The following is a 22,742-nucleotide window of genomic DNA, read 5'->3' on the forward strand; positions in this document are numbered from 1 at the left end:
TAAGTTCTTTGATACAGTGGGAGGAGTCCTCTCCACACCCGGGGGGACATGCCCGGTGCCAGGCTTGCCCTTTCTACTTACCATCACCCAGTCACACTAATCCTTTTGCTCCAACTCTTTGGATTTTTCTCATAGTTAAATTCTCTTAAAAATGTTCTAGGGCCTGTGTCAACTCACAAGCCATCCAATGTGCTTTATGTCATTTGTCACAACTTTACTCTCAATGTCATGTGTAGAAGAGAGAAGAAGCACAAGCCGCTTACCCAACTTCTCTTGGTATTTATTGGGAAACAAAATTTGAATAGTTAGAAATCCTCAATCATTTATAAACTGTCTTTTGCTTCAGGTAAAGTCAGGGTTAAAGATAAGCTTTCAGGGACAAGAAAGCAGGGCCTGTGATGGGGGAGGTGTTGGCATTTACCTTGTCAGCAACCCTATGTGGGCTCCGTGGCATTTCTTCTCTTAGATTTCTGGCATTTTCCAGGCTACTTATTTGCAGTGTTGAGCAGAACAAGTCCATTGACTTCACCAATTTTCCTGCAAAGACAAGTACCCCCACAAACATCACTGTCTCTTACCAACCACCATGCAAACGAATGTTTGAACTGAAGACAGCCCAGTTTTTCCTATTAGTGGTCCATTCCCTATGGAAAATGGTGTATTGGGTTGTACTATCTCCTAAATTTTAGGCTCATAGCTAGCTCACGGGTGTGCGTGTGTGTGTGTGTGTGTGTGTGTGTGTGTGTGTGTATGTTATGTGTGTTTCTTTTGGAACTTGAGTTAATCATCAGTTCATAGCCCATTCTCATCATTCATCCCTTTGAAACCATCTACCGTATTTCCCCGAAAATAAGACCTAGCCAGACAGTCAGCTCTAATGTATCTTTTGGAGCAAAAATTAATATAAGACCAGTCTTATATTATATTTTATTATATATAATATGATGGAGGACCGGGTCTTATATAAGACTGGGTCTTATATTATGTTACTATAAGACCCGGTCTTATAGTAAAATAATATAATATAAGACTGGGTCTTATATTAATTTTTGCTCCAAAAGATGCATTAGAGTTGATTGTCTGGCTAGGTCTTATTTTTGGGCAAACACGGTATAGATTAATTGATTTTCGTTTTTTCACTGTTGTCCATTTCCATTCCTAAAGGCTACAGCAGGTTCATACAGATCTTTGACTTTGCATACGTCCTTGTAAAATGATTCATTTTGTTTTGTGTGTATACACTTTTAAGTTTCATAAATGGGGCTGTAGAACTCATTTTATTCCTTCCTTTTTATACTCAGAGCCCTGTGTTGGGAGATCTATTCACATTGCTGGGTATACATCTATTTTGTTGCTTTTAATTGCTTCAGAGTGTCTGGAGGGTGTGTCACCCATGTTTTATTTATTGCTCCCACCAGCAATGAACACACAAGTTGCTTCCATATCCTTTTTTTGCACCCAGAGTTTTTCTAGAATATATGCCCAGAAGTGGGATTTCTGGATGATATGAGTAAATACTCTCAGCTTGTTCTCTAGACGAGCTGCATACATCAGGAATCCTTCAGAAATGTACAAGTATTTCCATTTCCTCATGTCTCTGCCAGCACATAGAATCATCTGACTTCCTAACTTTTTGCCAGTCTTACAGGTATAACATGATATTTAGTGGGTTTGGTTTGCATAGCTCTGATTACTGATGAGTTTGAACATGTCTCCATACACTAGCCCTTTGGGTTTCCCCTTCTGTGAACTGGCTGTTTATATCCTTTGACCATTTTCCTGTTGGTTTTCCTGCCCATTTTCTTATTGATTTATAGGGATTTCTTCTTTATTCTAGATATTAGGCCCTATTACCTTTCGATTTGGCAAATATATTCTTTCAGCTTGTCATAGTTATTTCAACTATGATGTCCTTTAATGAATAGAAATATTTCAATTTTGATATGATGAAATTAATTAATTTCCCACCTATAGTTGAAGATATTTTGGGCCTTATTTTAAAAGTTCTTCCTCATGTGATATACATTTTAGGTTGTTTTAAGAACTCTGTAATTTGAATTCTATTAAAAAGCTTTAAAGAGCTTTGCTTTCCTTCCAGTTTTGTCCTTTTACAGCCATTAGATGATTCAACAATGAAGGGACAGTAGGTACAAATTACAGAGTTGGATGTGATTTTGCAGATGTGCTCAGAGCATATTGATTTTTTATCTATTTCAAAGTCATGTTGGTGATCAAGTTTTTTGTTTTTTTTTAACACAATCTTCCTACCATCTTTGATCTACTCTCCTGGGTCCATTTCTGTCTGAGATACTTGACCCTCTGGCTCATTGTCCTTATTGAGTTTATGGAATCAGTACAAGGCATTGCCACTGCCAGAACAGCACGTTCGTTGCTCCAGGCTATGGTCCAGGCAGACCCTAAGTCCCTCCTCTCCCAGACCCTCTGAGTGCTCAGAGATGTGCAGGCATTTCTTTTTATACTTAAAGACCCTCCCAGATACGCCCTATATTAGAATCCAGCAACAACCTTAATCTGGTATGCTCATCCATACTTTCATGCACACTTTAATGTGAAGAGCAACCCATTTTTTTTTTTTTAAGTGCAGTCATCTTGGGTACCTTCACGTTGTGATTTTTCATTGAATGAGCCACACCTACACAAATCTTAGTGCAGGCAGCTCCAGCCAGGGAACTCCTAGACTCAGAGAAAATTAGCTGTGAAAGGAACCTTGAGGGACATCCAGTTGTTTCCAATTAGAGGCGCTGTACCACCTCCTATCCTGGGGCTCATTGGGAAGTATTGGGGGTGGGTAGCATTTTTGGTAATTACAATAACTGAGTATACCATTAGCACTTAGTACCTGAAGGGTAGGGGTGCTAAATGTGCTACCATGCTTGGAAAGCATGCAACAATAAAGAATTGTTTAGCCCCAATAATGCCCTATTAAGGAACAAATAATGCCAATAGTACCCCATTGGGAAACAATGATTTAAATTCCTTCATTGTATAGGTGAAAAAAATGAGACTGAGAAAGATTGACAAGCGCCCAAGCTCATGCAGCTAGATCTGAACTAGAATATAAGCTTCTAGACACCCAGGCTGTGGTCATTCATGGATATGAGTTCATTTTTTTGGGTGAGCTTACTCCAAGCTCTCCTTTTGGGTGGCAGGAGCTATTCCATGTGTACCCTGTTCTTGTTGTTTTTAATCTTTCTCTCTTTCTTTATTTTTTACTGCTTACAGCTGAGCTTGGTGATTATGATCCTGATGAACACACTGAGAATTATGTCCGTGAGTTTGAGATTTTCCCCAAGCAGTCACACAAGCTGGAAAGAAAAATAGCAGAAATCCATAAAAATGAACTCAGGTAATAGGGGTAGATATTTGTAAGAATGGGAGAGGTGCCAACATATTCTTACTGTGGGGGATGTGGAAACCATGTTGGGAAGTAAGGATATTTGTAATGTATGGGCCGACTGTTTCAGGGGGCAGAGCAGTATTTCTGGGCACTGTCAAGGTCCTCCATGAACAATAGTTTCCATAGCGTGGGATCCCTCGGGTAGCTGTTTATGAACCGTCAGCAGTGATCAAAGCCATATATTTTCTTAAGGGTTTTAACCACTCTGAGTTTCTGAAAGGGGAATCAAGGGTAAATAAGTAATCCTTTCTATTTTGAAGTTTGCATGGCCTCTTCCCCTCCTTTGGTCACTGCTGGAAGCCTTGTTGACTCCAAGTAGAGTATATTCCCTCAACAGGTTTTCTTTAGCTGAGCTGCTTTCAGGATGACAAATTCAGTGCCTGCTCATCTTTCCCTTGTCTGTGATGCTCCAGGACGATTGCTAACTACAGACTAGTAATGGCAGGAGTAGCAAAACTAAATATAGTATTCACTGTGTCCTAGACATTATTCCAATTACTTGCACATATTGACTCATTTAATCTTCACAACAACCTAGGAGATAGGTTTCATGGTTATTCCCATTTTACAGATGAGGAAGCTGAGGCACAGAGATTAAGCATCTTACCCAAAATTACACAGCTAGCAAGTGGCAGAGGCAGGATTTGAATCCAGGCAGCCTGGCTCCATTGTCTGTGCTCTCCAGCATTGTGTGATGCTTCCGCTCTGCATAGTCTGCCAGGAATGAAGTGAAGCACGCATAGGAATCATCGACAATGTAGAATTCCGGTAAATTAGGTCTTCTAGTCTGCAACAAGAATTTAGATCTGTACAAATCACAGAAAATTCATTTTGATAATAATAACAAGCATGGGCTGTGCTATGACAAGTACTGATGAAGAACCGCAAGAACTGAGATGCTTCTATCTTCTGGGCCTTCAGTAAATTATAAAATAATTAGTGTTACTGGATTATGAATTCTGGAACAAATGACTGTCCCTTTGTGAGGGCATGCTAGAGCTCCCTGCTTTATGCAGGCACTCCCCCTTCTGGTGAGTCTGAGAAGAGTATACATGTGGGCATGAAAGGTGGCAGCATATTTCAGCTTGTAAAACATGACCTTAATTCTTAGAGATAAAGATGGTTAGACGTCAAAACATTGTACCAATTGCAGAAAGCAACATACTATCTCTATGGTAATTTTAGAGTATTGTCTCCCAATGAAAAGCTTTGTTGAAAATGTCTGACACTTTTACTACTCTTTTTATATTTTCGGGATGAACTTGCTAGAGGTTAAATAAAGTTCTAATATCCAGTTGTGGGGTATGTGGACCAGCAGTGTCGGGGAGCACAGGGTGAGACCATTTGGACAGAGGAGTCACATCCATTGTGTGACTTGGTAGGAGAAGAGATGGAAGTTGAAAGTTGTGACCAGATTTTGCAGGGCCTCAAATGCTTGGAGCATGTGATAATAGCAAACATTTGTTGAACACTTACGGGATGTCAAAACACTGTGCTGAGAGCCCTATGTGCATTACCCCACTCAGTCCTTCCAAACTCTGCAAGGTAGGTACTACTGTCGTTTCTAGTCTGAGGTGGAGAAAGCACAGCTGGGAGTGGCTCAAGGACTTGCCTTGTTAGTAGTGGAGTCAGGACGTGAACCTTGCTCTTATCTGAAACTAACACCCTTGCTCTTATCCACTATGCTGAGCAGTCGTAGGGCCATAGGGTGGTCTTGCTGGTGTTGCACAGTGATCACCATGGTAATGGCACCAGAGGGTGGAGACTGTGGCTGGAGGACCAGTTAGTTATTTCTGTGGTCCAAAAAAGAGATTCCATGGACATGAAAAAGAGCAGGACTAGAGAACATTGAAAGAAGAAGTCTGAGGGGACGTTGCAGCAAGACTTAGTGGCCCTCTGCATTGCTAAATGACTAAATGAGTGCATCAAAGAAGATTCCAGATGATTGGTTTTTTAATAATCAGAAAGCTGTAGATTGGCCCTTGTGCCAGCACCTGAGTTTGTTGATAACCGGGAAAGTGGTCATCATGTACCTAGGGAACAGAGTGGGTCATCAATCAGCCATAGCTTATAGATCTTGGAAGTCAATGCCATGACTTGATCAAAGCTGCCCTTCTGTGTCACCACTCATTCGAAACATCTAGAAAGCCCTTGGAAAGAAGTCAAAGTTGTATGTCTGAAGGAAGAAACAGCCAGAAATCACATGACATTGCAAAGACAGGTACAGAGCGTACTTTCCTATGTATTTTTGTTCATCCTGCTCAAGTAGTTGTGCATTTTGTTTTGCATCAGTGCAGCAGAGAGATTTTAGGTTTGGATGGGAAGATAAGAACAGAACAAGTACAGAGGGGGAGGGGCTTCCTAGAATCAGTTAGAAACCTACTGTAGAGACTGAGGTTATTCTTGGGGGTTCAGTGAAACTTTTGTACACAGAGTGTGTGGTTTGGGATAAGAAAGGTTTATTTCTTACTCTGCCGTGTGTCCACCATAGGTCAGCTGGGCGGGGACTCTGCTCATCATTGTCACTCAGAGCAGTCCCAAGCTTGAATTTGCCAGTTGTTGAGCCAAAGGGGAAAGAGAGATCTAGAAGGTCTTGCTTCAGCTTGGAAGTGATACATGTCACTTCCATTTAACCGCTATGGCCACAACTAGTCACATGGTTCTACCCACGATCAAGGAACTGCAAATCTATGAGGTGTCCAGAAGGGCAAACTGGAAACATGGCAAATAGCTTTTAAAAGCCTTCACGATACTATTAACTAATAGTTTTTAAAATAGACTTTATTTTTTAGAGCAATTTTACGTTCAGAGCAAAATTGAGTGGATGCACAGAGATTTCCTCTGTACCCTTTGCACAGCTTCCCCCATTATCAATGTTCCCCACCAGAGTGGTACATTCATTACAACTGATGAACTTACATTTACACATTATCGCCCACAGTCCATAGTTTACTTCAGGGTTTACTCCTGGTGGTGTACATTCTATGAGTATAACAATAGTATAATATCATGCATCTACCAATATAGTAAGTAGCGTATAGAATACTTTTGCTGCCCTAAAAAATTCTCTGTGTTCTGCCTCTTCATCCCTCCCTCCCCTCCTTACCCTTGGCAACCACTGATCTTTTTACTGTCTCCATAGTTTTGCCTTTTCCCAAATGTCTTATAGTTGGGTCCATACAGTATGTAACCTTTTCAGATTGGTTTCTTTCAATTCAAGGATCCTCCATGTCTTTTCCTTGATAGCTCATTTTACTGCTGAATAATATCCCTTGTGTGGATGTACCACAGTTTATTTATCCGTTCACCTACTGAAGGACATCTTGGTTGCCTCCAAGTTTTAGCAGTTATGAATAAAGCTGCCATAAACACCCATGTGCAGACTTCTGTGTGGACATAAATTTTCAGCTCCTGTGGGTAAATACCAAGGAGAGCAATTGCTGGATTGTATGGTTAGAGTATATTTCGTTTTGTAAGAAACTACCAAACTGTTTTCTAAAGTGGCTGTACCATTTTGCTTCCTCACCAGCAATGAATCAGAGTTCCCATTGCTCCACATCTTTGCCAGCATTTGGTGTTGTCAGTGTTTTCTATTTTGGCCATTCTAATAGGTGTGAAGCTAATAGAGTTTTATTTAGAAATGTTTTATAGAGGCATGTTTGAGCCTCTTAATATTCTGTGAATTAGAGGATGTGGAGATGTATGCTTCAGATTATTCAATGAATGTCAGTGCTAAAACCCACTGAGGTAGAATTCTTCTTCTAGATCAGGGTGGTTAATATGTTTTTTTATTTATTTCTGGGTTGTATGGTCTCTTTTGCAGCTACTGAGTTCTGCTTTTGTACAGCAAAAGAAGACAGACTATGATAAAGAAGTGGGTTGTAATTCAATAAAACTTTATTGGCAGATTGGATGGTGGTGCCCAGTTTGACCTATGGGTTTTAGTGTGCTGACCTCTGTTCTAAACATGTGGCACAGCATGTCTAAAATCAATTTCTACTTTAGTCTTCTGCCTCTGTAGATAATTTTAAGACAATAAGAGCCATATTTGTTTTCAAAACTACATGTAAGAAAGAATCTCTTGTCATTTACAGATTTCATTTGAGTTTGGTTTGCAGACATGAGGTCCTAGCACTAGGTACTGCTTTAGACATAAGTAATTCCTCTTTCTAGGGCCCTCTGTTGGCTGAAGGAAGCCATTGCCACAATTCCTGGGGACAGGACAGTTCTGTTATTTTTCACTCTTCTTGGTTTCCGTTTTCCACAGCTTTAATCATGGCCGTCTGGGTTAAAAGGGAGTATTAGTCCTGAGGGTGCTTGGAGGGGGGTGGAAGATCAAGAATAAGATTGATTTCACTATCAGAAACCCTGATATACTGTTCTGAAGGCTTTCCTAGAGTTTCTATTCAGCTCATCCTCTCATCACCAGTTCATCAGGTTTCTCTTTAGAGACCAAGATATTTGGATCAGCTTCAGTCACAGGTCATCAGCTTTTAAACATTCAAAAAGTTCAATTGGTGGTGAGGTTTTGATGAAGTACAGTAGTCCCTCCTTATCTGTGGTTTTGCTTCCCACAGTTTGTTACCCATGGTCAACTGCAGTCCAAAATATTAAATGGAATATTATGGAAATAAAATATAGATAAGTTTTAATTTGTGAGCTATTCTGAATAGCATGATGAAACTTCACACTGTCCTGCTCCCTCCCCTGGGATGTGACTCATTCCTTTATCCAGCACGTCATCTTACCTTATCACAAGAAGAAGGATGAATACAGTGCGATGAGATATTTTGAGAACGAGACCAGATTCACATAACTTTTATTGCAATATATTGTTATAATTATTTCATTTTATTCTTAGTTATTCTTATTAATCTCTTACTGTGCGTAATTTATAAATTAAACTTTATCATAGGTATGTATGCATAGGAAAAAACTGTATATATAAGGTTCCATACTGTCCACGATTTCAGGCATCCACTGGGGTCTTGGAATGAATCCCCCACGGATAAGGGGGGGGGCTACTGTATCTTCTTTGCCCTTAAAGAGAAGAAAAATCATCCAATTAGCCATCAGTATAATGACTAATGCAGTGAAGTTTGTGCTGGAATCAATAATGACACTGAGAGTATTTTAAACAGAGTCGTTATCTCTTTTTATTTCTCAAAACTCACATTTTCTGTAAATCATGTGCTGTGGCTTCCTGTCAAGGATTTATAGTCTCAAAAAATGTCTAGCTTTCTCGAAATAAGTGCCCTGCTATGATAAATAACCCTCTACCTATGCTTCTGATGGATAGATCACAAGGGCCTCCTTAGGAAATGTTTTTGTGCAGTTTTGAGAAGAGTGTTCATTGTGTAAAAGTAAGAGGGGAAATGTCAAGATTATTTTATAGCTCTAATCTTTCTTAAACTATGCTTTTCCTCTGTTATCGCTCCTCCCCCCTCCCGATATCCTCCCCCTTCTCAAGTCTGTCATTCCAAAACCCTAGAATCTCTCTCCCTGGTAGGTTGTCCACTCCATATCCATTCTCTGTTGTTACCTGGCATTGCACCCTTATTAGGAATGGGAAGACAGAACAATTTGGCATCAAAGACTCCTCCTGTAAACACTAAATCCTTGAATTATGTGGCCTAGAGTCAGGGACATTTCTAAGGAGGGTTGGGCCAGGGACAAATGATGTGAGCACCTAAGCCATCGATATTTTTTTATACAGATGAAAAAAAAAATCTGGCAAACGTGACTTGAACAGAAAAAAGCAATCACTGAAGTACAACATGGCTATGAAGAATGAGAGAGGGGGTGGTATCAAAAGCTGGAATTAGCCATTTCTAAATGCATCTTTGATTGCCTCTGAAATGTGATCCTAAATTACACAGTCAAAGACCTTTTGAACTTTTGATGAGACTATAACAGTGTTTTTATCCATTCATCTATCCACACACCCATCCATGATTCATCCAAATACCCATGAATCTATCCATCTGTCTGTCCATCCGTACATGTACCCATCCACGATACATACATCCATTCATCTATACATCACTCTTTTCATGCAACAAATATTTATGGGGGGCAGCTATATGTCAGGAACCGTAGGAGTGCTGGGTGACCTGGCCCAGTAACCTTCCACTGCTTCACCACCAAGCTGTGCTCCACTTCCTCGTCTACACTCCCCTGTGACCTCATGTTTTGAAAGGTTTTGTCTAAAAAACAATATTCATGAAGCAGCAGTTAATTTGCTTCCTAATTTTCATTAGTCATACACAGCTACAACTGCCATCCAGAGCCTTTGAATATCAAGAGGTAACAAACCCAAAACAAACTTAATGCCCAGTTATTACACTTCAGGGACTCTTGGAGTTCAAAGCAGGAGTTATAAAGTGACAGTCCTTGAACTATACTTGGACCCAGGTGGATGTTCAAATAATAGTTTTAAAAAATGGAACCAGTTGCCATAAGTTCTACTTTTACTTGCAGCTGGAGGATTTGGTAACACTAGGCTTTGATGCGCCCACGATGGCTGCACTCAGCTAGAGCTAAGCAGCAGTGCCCTTTAAAAGAATCATTTGCTCTTTGAGTCACCACCGTCTCTGCTCAGCCAATTCACTTTCTGCCCTCATTGGCATTAAGTTTGTGACCACCTTCTTTTACCAAGAAGGGAAGAGAGGTCTGAGAGATGAATTTTTCCAAGGCTACACAATTATGAAGCAACAGACCTTGACCTGAAACAGGAGTTTCCCTGTACATTGCTCTGATACTTTCTAAGCTGTTGCTAAGTCTTGTCCTTTCCTGGCCCCATGGCATCACCACTGTCTACCTCATAGCATGGCAGTTACCCAGATGTATAGTGTTCTATCTAATGCTTTGCATAGAGATGGTCCCTAATGGGCCCCAAGGAGTTTGTAAGAGATAACGTCTTTCTCTAAGTAAAGAATTAGAAATGACAGACTGGGGACTCTCCCTTCCAGTTTAGGATGTAGAAAAGCATGAGACATTTATCTCCTCTCAATACCAAGGTAATATCAACAAGCTACCTAAACTACGAAATCATATTTTTAAAACCTATTTGAGAGTTGAAGATACAAAGAAACCTAAATGTACTAGAGTCCAGACTGTCTTTCCTAGGAGAATTGCTTTCACTTTTGGAGGTGTGGTGGGAGGATGAGGAATATGCCATAGGAGACCTATGCCAAGGGCAACTGGCCAAATCTTTAACAAGCTTTAAGTGGCCATGAGTGGGCTCACTTGACCACAAAGTCTCCAGCTACAGAGTGAGTTGCGCTTTCCCACCGTTTGGCTCCAGGCCTTCCCTGAGTGGAGAGGGGCAGGGTGCCAAAGTCAACTGTGTGGAGAGCTGAGTGAAGTCCCCCTGAGGCACTCCAGACCTTCAGCCAGGGCAGGGCAGCTCTTGCCAACAGAGGGTCAGGACCACAGGGAGGAAGAAAGATTTTCTGAAGTTCAGAGAGCCAGGGGTGGGACTGAAGAGCAAAAGAGATGCAATGCAGTCAAAAAGTTGACCGCCAGGCTAGAAAGTGTAGGCAGCTCTTCAGAGTCTCATGGGTGCTAAGATTTTAAGCCCTGAGGAAGGGCGAGTCAAGAGAGCATTCATGCATTTGAAGCCAATGGTGAGCAAAATCTAACTGAAGTTGCAACCAAATTGCAGCAAAAACTAACCTCACTCAGGCATTATATTGGTCTTCTCCCCATGAGTTTAATTCTGGAGCTCATAGATGCAAATGGATCAGGTGGAATGAAACCCACACCCTTGCCTTCCAACCGTGCTCCAGGCAGCCCAGGTCATTGCTGGTAAGATCCGCACCTCATTCCACAATTAATGTCTACTAATAATTTGGATTCATTCTTGGGATGCTGTACATTTCTGTGTAATGGTATGCTAAAAGGCGGATCAATAAAAGAGAGAGTGCTCCTCTTTGGCAAAAAGCATTCAGGAGAGCAGAAGGGAGATATAGCTAAATACATAATTACTTGACCCCACCGAATATATTCCAAAAGCATGTCTTTAGAGAATTGTTAGTTAGCTCTTAAAAAAGAATTCAACTAATCACTGTTTTTTTTTTTTTTTTTTTTTACTTCTAAATGTCTCATTAGAGACATTATTAACCTTAGCATAACAGTTTCTGATGCAAGATTTAAAGGCTAGAAAATCGTGATTTTCCATTACCCAGCAGAGTTTTTGCCAGAAACAAATGTCCAGTGGGAGACTCAAGGGAATAAAAAAATAAGCATTTCTATTTCATTGCTCTTAGTGTCTTCCTGAAAACCTGATCATTCAATGGTTTCTTCCTCAGTGAGTGAGGGGTCGCAGGAGTTCCTAGTGCTGTTGAGTCTCCACCTTTCCTCCATTGGTTTTGAACCCCTTTCTTCCTCTGAACATTTGCAGTTATCCTTTTCTCTGTGTATGACCTTTCTTAGGCTAAATCTTTTAAATGCTTACCGTTGGAGATTTGTAGTCAAACCCGAAGCAAACAATACTGATTTGAGGACTTTTATTTTAAAGAGGGGCCTTTGCTTTGCTGTAAATATCACAGTGCACTTTCTGACATTTTCCCCAACATCGTAATTCTGATGTCAGTCATGTGCAGGACTAGCAAGGGGACAAACGCTATTCTGGGTGAGGGGAGACCATGCTCTGTGCCAGGCTGTAGTCTAACTGCTTTATGTCTGTTAATTGCTTACTGTTTCTACCAAATCTTGGAGGTAGGTACTATGTTTATGTTCATTTTATGGAATCAAAGAGACATAGCTTTACTTGTTCTCGATGCCTGTGTTCAGGGTTCAGCAAACATTTTCTGTACTAGGCCATTTAGCAGATATTTCAGGTTTTGTAGGACATACGCACTCCGTTGCCATGACTTAGTTTTGCCATTGTAGCTGGACAGCACCCATAGACAGGATGAAAATGAATGGATGTGGCTGTGTTCCAATACAACTTTACTGACATTGAAATTCGAATGCCATATACTTTTCATGGGCCATAAGATACTATTTTTCATTTGTTTTAAACCATTGAAAAATGGAAAACAAAACAAAGCATTCTCAGCTTGAGGGCTGTACAGAACCAGGCGGTGGTCAGGATTTAGCCTGCGTGCTTTCGTTTGGGGACCTCTGACCTCGATTCAAACTGAGACATCAGTTTTCTCTAATCAGGTCTAAACAGTAGTCACCTGGGATGGGTCGCCTCATCACCGATAAGATGCAATGCTTAGAATATGAGAAAGGCTTTCTATAAGAAGTGATACTGAGGTGCTCTGCCAGGGCATCCGGAGAGCAGACAGATGGCTCTGGACAATATCTGGTTGGTAGTGATGATGGTGCAGGCACTGAAAAGCCTGCTGGCACCAGGCAGACATGGATGTGCACCTCGTTCCTCCACTTACTAGCAGAGTAACCCTGAGCAGGTTACTTGTCCTCTTTGAGTGTCAGAATCCTCATCTATAAAATGAAGATGAGAATTCCTCCTTTATGAATATTCAGTGTAAAAAGGACGTGTATTCCTTGGCAATATGTTTCCATTCTCCTGTTGATGTACATTAGGTTGTTTTTAGGTTTTTGCTATTATGGCTTCTTGAATAATTCTCATGGAGGTCCATGTAGTAGGGGTCCCTAGTCTAGGTGCAAACCCAGGTGTGGAATTTGATGGGCCATAGAGTTTCCACAACTTTAGCTTTTCTACGGTACGGTAGCTTGTTTGCTAGGGGTTGCTCCTGCCTAACATCCACACCAACAATATGTGAGGGGTCCCAGTGTTTCACATCTCCTTTTCTTTCTTTCCCTTTTTGAAATAAATTCTTGAAAGTTGAAGTATAACACAAATTCAGAAAAAATGCACAAAACATTAAGTGTAAGGCTCAATGAATTATTACAAAGCAAGCATGTATGTAACCACCACCTAGGCCAAAGAGAGAATTGTCAACACCTCAGAAGCACTTGTTATGCCCCTTCCCAGTATTTACCTTCTTCCTCTTTCCCAAGTGTAATCACATCTCTGACTTTTAACACTTTAATTTCATTTTGCTCATTTTGAAAGCCATATAAATGGAATACATTCAGTGTGTTTTTGTTTGTATCTGGCCTCTTTTGTTAAGTTTAATTTTTATGATAGTCACCCATCTTGTTGTGTGTAGCTTTAACTCATTTATTTTCATGACTGTATAGTATTCCATTTTGTTTTATTTATTTTTAATTTTATTTCAATTACAGTTGATATTCAATATTATTTTATATTAATTTCAGGTGTGCAGCCTAGTGGTTAGACATTTATGTATAATTTAAGAAGTGAGCCCCCTGACCAGTCTAGTACTTACCTGACATTATGCATAGTTATTATATCATTGACTATATTCCTTTTGCTATACTTTATATCCCCATGACTGTTTTGTAACTACCAATTTGTGCTTCTTAATCCCTTCACCTTTTTCACCCAGCCCCCAAACCCCCTCCTATCACCCCAACAAATATTATTCCGTTTTAGATCCATTCAACTGTTGATAGACATTTGAAATTGTTTCCTATTTATTGCTGTTATAAATGGCACTACTATGAAAATTCTATTTATTTCTTGATGCAACATGAACTAATTTCTGTTGCCTATATAACGATGAATAGAATTGCTGTGTTATAGGGTAAACATGTTCAATTTTAATAGAGTGTGCCAGTTTTCCAGGTATTTCTACCAAATTGCTAGCTGTGTATGAGAGTTGTTTTTGCAGCACATCCTCAGGAGTACTTAGTATTGTGTTTAAAATTTCAGCTGTCAGATGGATGTGTAAATGCTTTCTCATAGTTTTAATTTGCATTTTCCTGGTCATAAAGAGGTTAAACACATTTTCATGTGATTGTTAGCTATTTGCATATCTTATTTAAGTGTCTATTTAAGTCTTCTGCTGATTTTTCTTCTGGGTTGCCTTTTAAAAATTTTCACTGTTATTTATTGATTTGTAGGATTAAAAAAATTATATACAGGAGTCCTTTTTATAATTGCACATGTTGCCAAAATCTTTTCCCATACTGGGGCTTGCCTTGTCACACCTGGATGATATCTCCTGATGAACAGAGGTCTTTGAGTTTAATGGCATGACCTCTGGAGCTATGCGGCACTGCACCTGCTGCCATCTGTGGTTGGGTGTTTGCGATTAGAAATTATATGCCCATCAGATTTACGAAGGACGGGAGTGGTCAGAAAGAGACCACCGAGGCAAGCAAAACTTACTCATTTTCCAACATGAAGTTCCAAATTACAACTTTTCACAATTACCTTGTTTCCCAGACTGACTAGAAAAGAAGGGGGGGGGGGGGTATGCTTTAACCAAACTTTAATTTGTAGAATAAGCAATGTGTGGCTTATACAAAGGTGCTGACAATTTGACCACTATGGAGAATGGCAGGCTCTCTAGAGCAGAGGAGCTCTTATTAGTGTAGGCAGAGTGAGGGCCTTTCATGTCACCTGGGAGGATGGTCCTGGAGCAGACCTAATGACCTGTGGCTGCAGGAGGCACTGGGCTGCATAGGCTCTGGTCCTGCTTCATTTTGGCCCCAGTCTGGGTCAGTAGGCTGAAATTTTGTAGTGAGTTGAAGGGCCACCAGAGTGGAGGTCCTGTTTAGTAACATGCTGGAGAGCTCAGTGTTGTGCTTTGTCCCTAGTCTGGTGAGGTGAGTGTACAAATGAGTGAGAGAGAGGGAGAGATGGTATGTGTTTTGAGGAAGGGGGTGAGAAAGACCCAATATTTAGATTCAATAATTTTCTGGTGAAAGGTAAGATAGTCCTTTAAGAATTTACAAGAGAGCTATGGCAAGGGAAATACCTGTATATATACTGAGAAAACTTAAAAGAAATCCTTTTCTTTATCCCTGTCAATATAGTTAGTGACTTTCTTGAATCTATTGTTACTTTATCAAGAAGAGAAATAATTACTATTACTGTGACTTGGGGACAGAAAAGAATCAAAGAAAGGGCCAAAGAAAAGTAGTTGTTGGCTGATCAGGGTGAATAAATAAAGATGCCCCCTTTATATATCAGTGAACTTTCAGAATGCTAAGACTAAAGAAGAAATCTTGAAAGGCTTTAGAAAGACTTTATTTTCCTAAATTAGGGGTTTGAGTTAATCCCTCAGGAATAAATTCTGTAAAGGATGGATTTAAAAATTCTCTCTTCTATATGGATTTAAAAATTCTCTCTTCTATATAGCATATATGGCTACCTTCCCTTCCTTCTCCAAATCCCTATGGATAATTGAAAAAGTATTAGAAAGCGGATACGAGAAAGAATACCACCTCTGGGTCAGAAGCCTTGCAGTATCTCTGGAAGACAGGAAGCAGAGGGACTCTAGGGCAAACACACATAGAGGATAGAAGTGGTTCTTGCTGCTTCAGACAACAAATACACAGGTTGGCCATCATGGTGAGTGGGCCACTGCATTTGGAGCAGCTGGGCAGTTTTGCTCCCTTCCTCTGGTTCCAGGCTTGAGCTGGAGGTATCCTGTGTGGGGACAAGACCCAGAGGAACTAGAGCCTTTAGCCTGAAATCATGTTACTGACACATACTGTTCCCACATGGCACATCCCACCCTCCCCTACAACCTCTGGAGGCCACTGCATTAAATAAATAACACCGGATACAAAGATGAGCGTCCAGCCAAGAATCACCAGACATTTAAGGAAACATCAACTCATTGAATGAGAAACTGACTCAGCAAACCAAAGGACCATCACCAAGAAAGCAGCATTAATGGAACAAACAGGACTGGACTTTGAAAGGAACAAAGTAGATATCCTCAGAGAAATAAGAATAATTTATTCCATGAAATAAGAACAGGTAGCTATTTCAAGAGCCAAGTACAGGCACACCTTGGACACATTGCAGGTTGGGTTGCATACCACTGCAATAAAGTGAATATTGCAATAAAGCGAGTCGCACAGATTGTTGGGTTTCAAGTGTATATTAAAGTTATGTTTACACTATACTGTAGTCCATTACGTGTGCAATAGCATTATGTCTAAAAAATGTACATACCTTAATGAAAAACTCTTTATAGTTAACACATGCTTACCGTCATCTTGGCCTTCAGCGAATCATAATCTTTTGGTTGGTGAAGAATTTAGTTGAATACTGTTGACTGATCAGGGTCGTGGTTGCTGAAGGTTAGGGTTGCTGTGGCAATTTCTTAAGATAATAGTGACGTTTGCCGCGATTGACTTTTTTACTTGAACACTTAGAGGTCATTGTAGGGTTATTAATTGGCCTAATTTCAATATTGTTGTGTCTCAGGGAATAGAGAGGCATGGAGAGAGAGAGAGAGAGAGAGAGAGAGAGAGAGAGAGAAAGAGAGAGAGAGAGAGAGAGAGAGAGAGAGAGAGAGAGAGAGAGATGCGGGAATGGCCAGTAGAATAGCCAGAACACACACACTATTTATTAAGTTTGCCTTCTTAAATCGGTGTGGTTCATGACGCCTCAAAACGATTACAATAGAAACATCAAAGATCACTGATTACAGTTCATCATAAGAGTATGATAATCATGAAGAAGTTAGAAATATTGCGAGAGTTAACAAAATGTGACAGAGACATGAAGTGAGCAAATGCTGTTGGAAATATGGCCCCAGTAGACTTGCTTGATGTAGGGTTGCCAAAACCTTCAATTTGCAAAAAAGTACAGTATCTGTGAAGTGCATTAAAGTGAAGCACAACAATAAATTGAGGTATGCCTATAGATAGTACATTGAAAATTATTTTTTTTTTTTGGAAAATGAAATATTTAATTGGTGTTAAGGAAACTCATAAATGGGATGAAAAGTAGGATGCACACAGCTGAATAATAAATTAGCAAGCTAAAAGTTTGATTTAAGTAATAATTTAAAATGTACAAAAAGACAGAGATTTAAAGTACGAAACAAAGGTTAAAAGACATGGATGCTAGACCTAGGAGTTTCAAAATCCATTTACTAGGAGGGCCTCTCAAAGGAGAGAAGAGAGTGATTGGGAGTAAGGAAGGAGGTTGGGAAGAGAAGAAAAGAAAGAAATGGCCAATGAAAGATATGAGTTGTTGGATTAAATGTCCCCTCAGTGCTGATCATGATAAAGAAAGATGCTTTTAGACACATCAGAGTGAAATTTCAGTGCATTCAGGGTAAAGAGAAGATCCTGTAAGGCTTTAGGGGGAAGGTAAATGGGATATTTTTTGCTTTAGAGGCTTGATGCTGACTCTTAGCTGTCTTGAGTGATTATGGAGGAATTTATCTTTGGGGAGAGGGTTGGATGGAAATAGATCTAATATTGCAATATAATTTTACCTTTTGAAAATAAAAGTGAGTTCCTGTTGTTTTCCTTAGCAAAGTGCTCTTGGTTGTTAGGGTTATATATTTATCCTTGGGGAATGGTTCAGATCCTCTAAGTTACATGTGGGATATTAATGTTAGACAAAGCAGTCTTTGAAATACTGCACAGTCCTGGTTTGGAAATTTGCCCCCAAAGGGCTTTTCATAGGCATCTATATTTATAGCCCGTCCTCCCTCACACCTCCTACTCCTCACCTCCCTGATGCCAGGACCTTGTTTACTACCCTGGAGGTTAGTGCTAGGACTAGTGGATGAGATTTCCTTTCAAAATCCAGGGCTTTCCAGTGGAATGGTTGATAGTTCTTTCTACCCGGATGGCTCTGTTTAGGCTTGTTGATAGGGTAACAGGATTGCCCACTTTCTATCCTGAGTAAGAAGAAATGTCATGGGATGGCCATTTAACTCAGTTGGCTAAAATGTGGTGCTCTTGACAACAAGGTTGCCGGTTCGATCCCTGCGTGGGCCACTGTGAGCTGCACCCTCCACAACTAGATTGAAACAACTACTTGGAGCTGATGGGTCCTGGAAAAACATACTTAAAAAAAAAAAAAAAGGAATGTCATTTACCCTAGAATGTTTTTAAAAATAAGTTGGAAAGAACAGATGCTGAGTTTTATTTCATATTAAGATTGCATTTCCAATGGCCTACTTATTGGTAAATTGAGAACCTTGATTAACTGTACCGGTCACTGGAGTCCTCTGAGTACTTGTGGGTTTATTGTGGAGCAAATAGCCAGGGAACAGGAGCTCAGTTTCCTTGGCAAAGGGCTCCTCGTGCTGAGGAATAATGATCAGTCTTCCTGATTACTATTTGTGTAGGGATTGCTCTCTTTATTTAGTTTAGGATACCACATTTTATTGAATGAAGGGACTCCATGTTTCTGTTATTTTCCATATTAACTCCCTAGTTTTCTTGTGTGATTTTAGAGGCCAGAAGCCAGCGGTTGCTGAATTTAACTTACTCCTGAAAGCTCACACTTTGGAAACGTATGGGGTGGATCCCCATCCATGCAAGGTAAGTGCCCCTTACAGAAAGTCGACAATTAACAATTGTTTTGCCCCAAAAGAGTTAATTGGTGTATATTCCTGGCAGACACCTCGTAGGACATTTCTGCAGCTGGCCCCACTGCCCCTAATTGGAAGGGACAACAGTGAGCTGCAGTCGCATGTTTTGGGAGCTGATTTTGTCCATTGGAATGTACCAGTTCCTTGCTAATTGCTATGTAGCCACATATTCCTAAATTAACACACATGGATTCATTCATCCATCAAGTGGATGGTTTTACCCCTGAGAAGTTACAGCGTCCTAACATTTATTTTCAAGGTTATTTCCAGGAAGAATGCAGCCTTTAAAAGCAGGAAAGTGGAAGAAAAGAAAGATTTTAAATTATACTGTGACATTAGGAGTATTTGTTTTTCTTTTTCCTTTACTCATATTATTTGACAGTACAGTGGTACCTTGGTTTTTGAACGTAATCCATGAGTTCTGAAACATTTGAAAACAGCCAACAGCTAGGCCTCAGGATCTTGCACTCAGTGGAAGCCGCGTGACATGTTCGACTTCTGAGTTGTGTGAGAAAACCAACGCATTTACTTCCGGGTTTACGGTGTTTATAAACCAAAGCGTTTGTCAATGGAGATGTTTGAAAACCACGGTACTACTGTGTTTCTCTCAGCTTGAAAATCAGACCATGTGTATCAGAATCACCTGGGTCCCACCTTGGAGGTACGGATTCATAATCACTGGGGGTGGAGGTGGAAGTGGGGGTGAGGGTGGGGGTGTGCAGCTGGTGAATCAGCCTTTTAAACATGTTCCCAAGGTGATGCTCGTGCACACATTTTCCAGAAATGTTTTATGAAAGAATCTGTTTCCATATCTTAAACTACGCGTCAACCAGGCACTAACCTGAATCTTGAACTAAGCATTTACATCAGCCAGGCTCTTAAAGGGAAGTTTTTGAGTCATACTGGAACACTCCTTTACTCAGATGGGACCAGATCATAGTGTTTGGTCAAGTACCAGTCCTGTAACTCTCAGCTCAGGCTCCTCATTGCAGGCACGTGGGGAGCTTCCTAAACTCCTGCCCAGTTCCATCAGTATCTGTTGGGGTGCAGACCAGGCTCTCTAGATGAGCCGAGGCTGAGAGCTGATGGCAATTGTCCACACTGGCCCATGCATCTGTGGTCTGCCTGCACGATTATTTTAGAATGTTTGCCAGATACCTCTTCCTAGTCATGGTATAAATCAGATTACTCCGTTTAGTGAATTAGAGTTCATCCACAAGTGTGAGCCTCTCTGTTTGTCTTATTTTTTTACAAGGAGGCTGACTAGATTTTTTTGTTGTTCCTTTGATTTTACTTAATGCTGAGCGTTCGTGGTTGAGGCTGGGAGCAAAGTAGGCATTTGTGGACATATCTGTATATGAAACTTGCCTGAAATCCTGTGTGAGATTAAAATCAAGTTAGATTAGATGCTCAGGGCTTTGGTCTCACGGCGTCTCTAGTTTCAGGGCTGATGACAACCGACAACAATGTGTACACTTTCCAGGGCAGATCTGAGAACTCAGGCGGCCCCAGAAGACAGTTGGGAGTGGACATAGTGGTTTAAGATTAATCTGTCCTTTCCCAGGAGGTTCATGGAGAAGCAGGTCTGCTCCTCAAAGGGAAAAGCAACATATTCCTGGACCTTCCCTGATTTTAGAAGTGTTATTCTTGGGTATCCAACCTCAGAAACTTAGTTTACTGCTGCAGTCATTAGAATGAACCTGAAATTAACCCAGGGTAAGGATGAATAAGTATGCCATTTATCATTGATTTATATTCTTCAATCCAAACCTGTTTTTACTTCTATTTTTTGCAGGATTCAACAGGTACAACAACATTTTTAGGATTCACTGCTGCAGGCTTTGTGGTATTCCAGGGAAATAAAAGAATCCATTTGATAAAATGGTGAGTACTTCTTTGGAAAACTGACTTACCATTCTTCTTAATCTTGTTTTTCTTTCCCCACCTTTGAGTTTTTTTGGGAAACATCAGGTAGAATGCTTACTATCCATTTCTTTGCCTTGGAGCTTCATTACAAAGGGATTTATTTTCTATGAATGAAACCCAATCTAGGTTTCCCTATTTTAGTAGGGAATCGGATTTGTCAAGCTGAGGAGTCAACTCAGGAGATCTGGGGTGTGGCCTGAGCTCAGGGGCTCTCCCTCCAAATAGGAGGTGTCCAGTGTTTCCTCAGTAGCTTCTGCTCTGACCTGAGGGGTGACCACGTGTGGGTCAGGATGGGTGCAAGTTCCTTTGAGCAACTCAAGACCCCCTCTTTCCCTCTCACTTCCCTCCACTCCCTTCTGTCAAATCCTTGCTGCAGACTTAATCTTTTGTTATCCAGTGTATCAGTGAAGATGCTTTTGGTCAAAATAACAGAAATATCTACACACAATGGCTTATAAATAAGAGGACTGATTATCTTCCATAGCAAAATTTCAAGAGGTTGGACAATTCCATGATCCTTTAACTTAATTGCCCGACAACACTGTGAAGGACACGGGTCGGTCCATTTTCTTCTCTGCCATTCCAGGGTGGTAGCTTTTGTCTCCAGGCTCATGCTCATAAAATGGTCATGAGCACAGCTGTCCGTCACATCTTCACACAGCAGCACCCAGAGCTTGGAGGTGAGCAGCCCTTCCATGTCTCTGCTAGTATAACAAGGGTAACTTTTTCAGAAACCCTGTAGGAGACTTCCTGCATATTAGGCAGGATTGGGCATATCACATGTGCCCACCTAAACTAGTCCTTCTGAGAAGAATGGGAGCTGCTTGACTGGGTTGGCTGAATCAAGATCCATCCTGTTGGGACTGGGAAGAGCATGATTTGCACGAACACATGACCCTGATGAAGAATAAGATCTTGGTGGGTCCATAAAGAAGTGGGAGGGTGGAGTGGGGTAGATGACCAGCAGTGCTACTACATCCAATCAAGAGAAAATGGTTTTGGTAAAGAGTAAAGAAGGCTGAACATTATATGTGTGATGGAATATTGTAAAGGCTTCCTCTTGTTCATACCTTCAGCTTGATTCAGTTCCCTCTCTGATGGTCCTTGACAGGCTTGCCACCTCTGTTGTGTCTCATTGGTTTACTCCTTTGGCCTGAGCTTTGGGTCTGACGTTCTTCTTGATGGGCCAGTGAGCGTCCATCCTCAGTCCTGGGTTGGAAATACTCCCTGGAACTTACCTGAGCCTCAGCTTAATGGTTCTATAGCTTCAGGATTTCTTCCAGAATCAGTTTATTAAGTAGCCCTCCCCACTTTCTTAGCATTCTCCTCTTAGCACCCGCCTTCCTTTCAAACCTTCTCTACTAGATTTACATTAGTTAGCCAGTGTCCACTCCTCTCCCTATACCTTCTGCTCCTTTCTTTGATCAGCCCTCTCTTTCTAAGATGTCCAGTTTCTCTAAATATCTTCCCTGCCCTATTATTGCCTTTTACTAATTCATACTTTCAGCTCCTCTCTATGCCCTCTTGTTTTCTTCTTCCACAATTAGCATTCTCCAATCTTATTTGCCTTTAATAGATCACATCTCTGAGTCTCTGTGTACTCATCTATAAAATGGGGATCAATTATATTTGATTGCCTTATAGGGAGGAAAGGAAATAAGAGAGAAACAAATGAAATAGTGTATGAGAGTGGTGTGATTTGTGAACTGTGATGCTATATACATGTATTATAACATGGCGGTGTTAACCAGTGTTTTTTTCTGTATTTTCAGCACTTTGTAAAGAAGCTCCAATGTTAATCATCCTTCAGTCCATTCCAGAATAAATTTCCTAGGGATTCCTACTGTCTTTGGGGAGCATGGGTAATTTGGGGGCTTTCCCCATCCTATCCTAGGATCAGAAAGGCTTGGAGGTCCTGACGGGGGTTAGATCCTCACATTCTGAATTGTCTGAGCTCTGGAGTAGTTAGGTTAAACTGG

The 22,742-nt window shown here is 40.7% G+C and overlaps 1 protein-coding gene across 4 annotated transcripts in view; it reads left to right on the forward strand.

The window, feature by feature from the left end:
• Positions 1 to 22,742, forward strand: part of FRMD3 (FERM domain containing 3) — a 249,326-nt gene that overhangs the window by 165,208 nt on the left and 61,376 nt on the right. For all 4 annotated transcript variants that reach the window (XM_019750147.3, XM_019750148.3, XM_074330596.2 and 1 more), the window contains exons 6-8: positions 3,244 to 3,367; positions 18,700 to 18,787; positions 20,633 to 20,721. In XM_019750147.3, coding sequence (XP_019605706.2) covers positions 3,244 to 3,367; positions 18,700 to 18,787; positions 20,633 to 20,721 — 301 coding nt within the window. The remainder of the gene's footprint in view (positions 1 to 3,243; positions 3,368 to 18,699; positions 18,788 to 20,632; positions 20,722 to 22,742) is intronic.

Source organism: Rhinolophus sinicus, chromosome 16 (genome assembly GCF_057876585.1).
Source record: "Rhinolophus sinicus isolate RSI-liver-muscle chromosome 16, RSI-T2T, whole genome shotgun sequence".
NCBI classification, from domain to species: domain Eukaryota; kingdom Metazoa; phylum Chordata; class Mammalia; order Chiroptera; family Rhinolophidae; genus Rhinolophus; species Rhinolophus sinicus.